The sequence below is a fragment of the Hipposideros armiger genome, unplaced genomic scaffold (assembly GCF_001890085.2).
Source record: "Hipposideros armiger isolate ML-2016 unplaced genomic scaffold, ASM189008v1 scaffold_190, whole genome shotgun sequence".
NCBI classification, from domain to species: Eukaryota; Metazoa; Chordata; class Mammalia; order Chiroptera; family Hipposideridae; genus Hipposideros; species Hipposideros armiger.
In genome coordinates, this window is record NW_017731540.1 from 626,819 (window position 1) to 633,728 (window position 6,910).

The 6,910-nt window shown below is 43.8% G+C and overlaps 1 protein-coding gene across 2 annotated transcripts in view; it reads left to right on the plus strand.

Moving 5' to 3' along the window:
- PLEKHM3 (pleckstrin homology domain containing M3) overlaps positions 1-2,221 on the plus strand; it is a 170,437-nt gene extending 168,216 nt beyond the window's left edge. For both annotated transcript variants that reach the window (XM_019652959.1, XM_019652961.1), the window contains exon 8: positions 1,029-2,221. In XM_019652959.1, coding sequence (XP_019508504.1) covers positions 1,029-1,206 — 178 coding nt within the window. In that variant the 3' untranslated portion in view covers positions 1,207-2,221. The remainder of the gene's footprint in view (positions 1-1,028) is intronic.
- Positions 2,222-6,910: the final 4,689 nt, after the last annotated feature.

A 6,910-nucleotide genomic window follows, 5' to 3' on the forward strand; every position in this document is an offset into this window, starting at 1 on the left:
TTCACCCAGTCCGGGGCGGGCCCCTCCCTGGATGTTGCTGGTTGAACAAAACCACGTGGGCTCCACTCCCTGGGCTCCAGGGACAAGGTAATCGTGGCTTGTCGCTCATGTGTGGAAAGATGAGAAAGGAATCCTCGCTGGCAAGCCACCCACTGAAGCAGCTGTGGTTGTGCTTGTCAGTTACTCATTATCAAAGACTTTGCCGTAAAAACAAGCCTTTTGGACTCCTGTACAGGCTTTCACCAAGCCAAACAACTACTAGTCATCCACCTGGAATGTCTCCCTTATAAATTACAATAACTGTGTGTTAGAGAATATGTATATTCTCTAACTCACTCTCTCATGCTTTACTGTCCCCACGTGTTTTATAAAGGTAGACTTAAAAGGGTGGAGGGGTTCTCTAATTTGTAAAAAAAAAACAAAAACAAACAAACAAAAAAAAAAACCTCAGGAGAGCCATAGACCATAGGATAGCATTCAGAAAATGAAAATGTGTCATTCACCTTTCCATACTGTCAAATAAAGGCATGGAGCTAATGGAACCACTTCGCTCATGTTAGCTGAAGTGGGAAGCTGAGTTTTCATAGCTGTAACGCTGGGGTTGTCATCGGTGTGCAGAGCATTTTCAGTTGGGGAGGCCCTTCACTCTCATTTTCTGTCACTTCACCCTAGAATGACTAACACCCCCCTTTCTCTGTGGAGAGGAAACACACACAGAGCTTCTAGAGCTCTGTCCACTGTCACCAGGATCACAGCGCTGTTAGTTGGCTGCTGGCTCCGTTCCGCCAGTAAGCCAGAAGCCTCTTCCCCAGCTAGTTCTAATCAGAAAAAAAAAGTTTTTCAAGTGAAATTCAACCTTGAACATTTGGAAAAGGGAAGAGCTCATCTCTATGAGTCGTTCCCCTCCCCAGCGTCAGGGTTGTTCGGAATAAATTGTGTCCAGAGCTGCACAGAGGCCACTGGACTTCAGGCGCTTGGGTCTTGCTCCTTTCAACCTTGCTCATCATATTCCTGGTTGGCTTTTGCAGGTGTGAAAGTTGTGGAGCTGTTTTCCATTCCGAGTGCAAAGAAAAGTCTGTCCCCTGTCCAAGGTGTGTCCGCCGAGAGCTGCAGAAGAAGCAGAAGTCTTTCTGGCGGAGGCTGAACATGGACGAGAGCCTGGAGGAGGCTTGCAACATGTTTGAGCTGTCCTACCAGAACACCTGACTCGGCGGGAGCCCAAGGCCAGGGATTGACCTCTCAACGATCCATCAGCCCCAGTGGCTCCCTAACTAGCCAGTTAGACCCCTTTGGAAGAAGAGTATGTCTCATCTTCAGCTAGATATAGATATATATTTATATATGTATGTACACACACACACACACACACACACCTGTACGTATGTTCTGTAGAAGTCAATGTCTAAAAAGGTCCATGGACCTTCTGTGGCTCATGAAACTACCAATAGCTGAACTACATTGAGCTGTGAATTTCAGCTGCTAGCTCCCAAGCGAAACGTGGTTTACACACAATGCTTTATGATTCAGATTTTCTCCTTTTATTTTTGGCTCTCAGGGGCCATTTTATTACACAGCACACAGGAGGAAGCATTCCCAACAGGACAGCAGTGCTTCGGGTTACTTTTGTGTTATTTATTTTTAGCCTTCACAGAGAATGAGGTAACTGAGGCAAGCACCCATCACCATCTATCACATAAGAAAATCTTCAAAATACAGGAAGGACTTCTGGATCCTTCTAGGACCTGGTGTCCCTGGCTCTCTCACCTCGGTTTCTTCTGGAGAGGTGGGATCGCCTACACTGAGCCGGATAGCTTGGAGATCAGAGGTGCAAGCTCCCTCTGACAGGAAGCACGCACCCGTAATTTATCAGGAGAGCCAATTCTGGTTTTGAAGTTAATGTCAGAAAAGGCTTTTTTTTTCCCCTGAGAAAAGAAGAGACCTCTGTGATCAGTTACAGCGTGCTGTTGCTCTGTTTTCTGGTACGAATCCCAATTCCACCTAATGATGCAACACTCCGCCATGTTTGCCAGGTTGTAAACGTGGCTGTCTTATGAGCAGTTTTCCAGGGGTTTCACGGGTGATATTTATGATTTTTTTAATGGTGCTGGCCTGAGGAAATTTCCTAGGATTGTTGTTAAATACTTCGGTTTGTAGACTAGGAAGATTATATAGTGCATACATCCAAGAGATGGTCTTAATTTCTTTTCACAGAATCTTGTGTAGGCAGNATATCAAGATAAATTCCAGATGGATCAAATATTTTAATGAAAAAAAATTAAGCCCATAAAGTACTAGAAGAAAAGATGAGTGAATATTTTTATAATCTTAAAGTGGGGAAAGTCTTTCTAAGCTTGACAGAAACCCAGAAGCCATGGAAGCAAAATTCTTTTAAAAAACATTTAAAAAATGTTAAATGATTAAAATTCTATAAGTAAAAAAAAAATGTAAAAAGTAAACTTGGAGAAGTATTTTCAACATGTAACAAAGTATTAATTTCCTGAATATAAAAAAATCATTAAAAATCAGTAAGTAAAAGTCAATATAAAACAGGCAAGGACATAAACTAGTTTACTGAAAAAATATGGACAATAAATACAATGAACCACCACATATTTCTTGTAATTAAATAAAATGAGATTTACCTATTAGCTTTGAGAAAATAATAGATATGAAATGTAAAGCCCTATCTGAAAACATTAGTTAATATCACTTCCGAATTTCATGTTGCAAAGTCCCTATTTTTGTTTTAAATATTTAGAATAGCTCTGTCTAATATTAGCCCTGCTGTCTTTGGAAATGATTGACCTCTAACAGTGGTTTTCAAACTTTTATGTTCATAAGATTCTCTGGAGGGCTTGTTAAAACATGGATTGCTGGGACCCACCCTAAAGTTTATGATTCAGTAAGTCTGGGCTGGGACCCGATAATTTGCATTTCTAACAAATTCCCTGGTGGTGCTGGTTTGGCTGGTCCATGGACCACACTTTGAGAGCCACGGGCTTAGAACATATTGAGTATTAGAAAATTGTGTAATAGCATCTTGTTAAGAGAATTGTATTGGTGAGAGGAAACAAATGGGGAACAATCTGAAGTTATGAGGAAACACTGGTCTTTTATTTGAACGCCTTTCTCTTTCTAAATTTACATCGCTAACTTATTCCTAAGCAACCAATCAGGTTCCCAGAACACTAGATTTGGTTTACCTTCTGAACTTGTGCATTTTTCTAATGTACACATGCTTGAAAATTTATTTTTGTTTTGGCTCCATTAAGTANCCTCTAGTTAATAGAGAACGTTGCACACAGAAGAAAAAGGGTGGAAAATCTCAAACAAGCACTTGGCAAACAAATTCGATCATCTCCTCTTTCCTCCTCCTCTTCGTGAAATTCAGTATTTATATTTTTCAGCCTCAAAGAAGATAGCAAAACAGGATCTACAAAGAGAATTATAGATATGCTTATTATAAAACAGATGTGCTCCTATGGCAAAGTGCCTTTTCCCTCACACCCCCCCCCCACCCCCGTTCCCTGTCACTGTAGCTTACTTCTGCCTTCGCTATAATTAATGTACCTGCGATTCCAGCTGTCAGCGAGGCCATCCCTAGCTCACTGTATTTGGAGACCTGAGGGCAAGGCTGTCTCCTCTCTTTCTAGGATGCTTGCTCCGTGTACAGAATGTCCTGGCTCACCTCACGGGCACCCAGGGTCAGACTTACTGAGAGTCAGGGTGAAATTCTGTTCTAAAAAAGCCTTTGTTGCCACCAGTGCCCATTTAGAGAGCCCTGCTAAATATTGGCAGTCCCTGTGGACTTCTAAGGCGAACTTTCCACTCACATCATTTTCTGCTTATTTTCAAAAGGGAAAGTATTAGATGTGCTATCCCCATCAGCTACCCAGAACTGGAACTGTATCCCAGCGGCTTCTGTTTTCTCTCCTTTGTGTACATCCCTGACAGCCTGGTCGGTGCCGGCTGCAGGCCTACACGGCCAACTCTCCGCCACCACCACCAAAATCCCGATAGGACAGAGTGGAGCCAGCTTTGGAGCTGGGTCTGCCATGAAAATTCAAAATTGCTGTTTTCAGCCCAGAATGCCTTAGAGCACATGAAGGCCCTCACTGTTTTCAACCCTAACAAATTACTTGGTGCACAGTTAGGTAATTGTTCCGCTGCTTAGAAACTGTCGAAACAAAAGCAAATCTGTGGCTTACCACCTCCGTAAAACCAAGCTAATACCTGCTTTCCCTCATGTTCCGTTTTTCATCCTATATTAAATATCTTGCACATAAAGCACATGAGAAAAGGGTCAATTAATCTCCTAGAGCTGGCGGCCGATGCAGGGGAACCTCTTTTGACTTGAAAGGCCCATTTCCTGGTGTATCACTTAAGGGACTCCCTCCTCACAGTGCCAGAAACCCATGTGTGAGACAGTCCAACCCTGGCGAGATGTTGGCACCTCACCCTGCCGTGGAGAAGCCAGTTCCTAAAATAGACCTCAGTTTGCACTGCTGTCTTGTAGGAAGGCCACAATGTACTTCAAAATCAGTCCACTGGAATGCAAGCCGTATTCTTTCCAGAGCTGTTTTTTGTTACATTTGAAAGTCTCTTTATATGAAAACCATGTAAACGCCTCTCTTCACCCTTTGCTTCAATGCCTTTCCGGGGGCCTGCGTTATAATCATGTTCATGTCTGTCGTGCTCAAGGAGAATCTTTTTAGGAGCTTTAATAGTTGATTAGCTGAGAGAGTGATCGCTCTTGGATTGTTCTAGACCAGGCCTCCACCAAAAAGGGAACATTGCTAGCACTTGGGATCTGAGGCTTCCAACCAGCTCGGTGGTATCCTTCAGACTCCTGCAGAGGGGCTGTGCCAGGATTTCATTCCGACTGTCGTGAGCACCGAGGTGTTTACATCCCTCTAGCTGTCGTAGGCAATCTTGGCTAAGCCGGAGGGAGTTCCCTTGGATGGGGTCTGGCCTCGGTTTTTGTCTCTGCCTATGTGCATGCTGTGACCATTGACACGGGGTAGTTTCTTCCTGTGCCTCCCTGAAAAGGCTTGGCTTCCAAATCTATGGGTTTGTTCTGAACCCACTGGCCAGAAAAGGCCCCGTATCTAAATTACCGTATCAGGGTGGGAACAGCGTGATGCCACAACTGAACACTTTTTGCAAAAGGAGCATTATTTAGGGAAGCCAAGATGCATTCTGCTCCTAATTTAGGATAAAGCTGATGCTGCTGTTCATGTTTGGGCAGAATCATTCGTCTCCGTGGAGCTGCCGTACTTTACTGAAATAACTGGATTGTGAAGTAAATCTCCACTTCCTGGTTCTCATACTGGAGTCAACACAAAGGTTATTTTATTTTAGGTTATATTTTTACTTCTCCCAGTAAAGACAGATGCATGCAATTTCCCCCCCTTAGTTTCTTGAGTTTTCTGTCTCACTACTTTTTTTCCTCTAAATTAATATAAAAAGTAGAGAATGTGGGGCAAAACCGAAAGAAACGAGCACCTCCCTCCTTGGCATGAATTGAGCCAGTAGACGTACTCTGTTTTCCTTTCCTTGGTCCTTGTTAACAGCCGGGCATTAGGAGCTTCGTGTGTTGTGCGCCTTGTACCTTCCTTCTCACCCTGAGTCCAGCAGAACTAATTGCTCTAGGGTGACCCCAGCAATGGGTGCCTAAGCCCTGCTCAGTTAATCAAAGCAGACAAATGTTGATTTCTATCATGTGGGGACAGTGCTTTGAAAGTTAAGTCCCAGCACCCAGAAGCCTTCTTATTGGGGGACAATTCTAATTTCATTGTATTCAAAAATCTCTAACTTGATCATTTTCCTTTAGTGTGTTTTAGCGGGGTTTGGTGTTTTAGTAAGATTTTACTTGAGCAGGTAAAATCCAAGCCATTGTTAAACTCTAGGTAAAAGTAAAAAACAAAAAACAATAAACAAAATGCGTAGAATGCCCTGCTGAGCACACCTGTGGTTGTCAGAGGTTCTACTGAAAATGGGTTCCAAATGATCGTGTTCTGTGGCACTTGCCTCATAAAGTGGCCTCCGGTGTGATGGAAGGCATTGTGAGGCTCCTGTTAAACGAAGGGAAGAGACAACCACTCTGCTGCTTTGGTTCCTCCCTGTGGAAAGAGAAGCCATCTTGTGAGAAAGGTCTGGAGTGAAGCCAGTTGTTGCCAGGTCGAAGATTCAGGCACCTACAGCCGCTCTTAGCACTGCGAAGCTTCCCTACGACTGGCCATAGCGCTGCAGACCAGCCTCCCTCCCCTGCCCTCCACCTGCCTTGCCTCTCGTCCTGAGCCCTGGCCCAAATTCAGGCCTCACGGCTAGTGACCTGGCTAGTGGCTCCTTCTCCACACTGGCCACCCCATTTGTTTCTTTTCCCCGTAGGAGTGCCTTAGTACTGCCTAGTGCTGCTAGTCTAGTCTCTCTGACCCACTTGAAGCCTGCAGGACCCTTCGCCTAAACATGGATCTTCCGCACTGGCTACTCTTTATACAGATCACTGGGAGCCTGCATATTCCATACGCATGTCAGATCTTTCACCTTTGTTTAACCTGGTGCCTTAACCTCATGAGTAAAAAAAGGATTCCTGTGGGAAACACATCGTTAGAGTAGAATGGCAGAAACCTTGGCTTCTTAGCTCCATTGACGCTTCTACCAGGAAATACGAAAGATACAAACCACATCGTGTTTTAACTTTGTTTTATGCCTTTTTTTAAATCACTCCTTTGGTTTGCTTGCTTGCTGGCTTTCATTAACCAAACTCAGGGGAATGTCATGATGTCACCAAGGCCAATAGGTAGAGAACTTAAACCAGTTATCCAGATTCGAATCTGTCAAGTCAGTAAAGTTAGCCTTTTTCAGGTTCAGAAATTACACACACATCAGGATTTCTTTTTCCTGGACT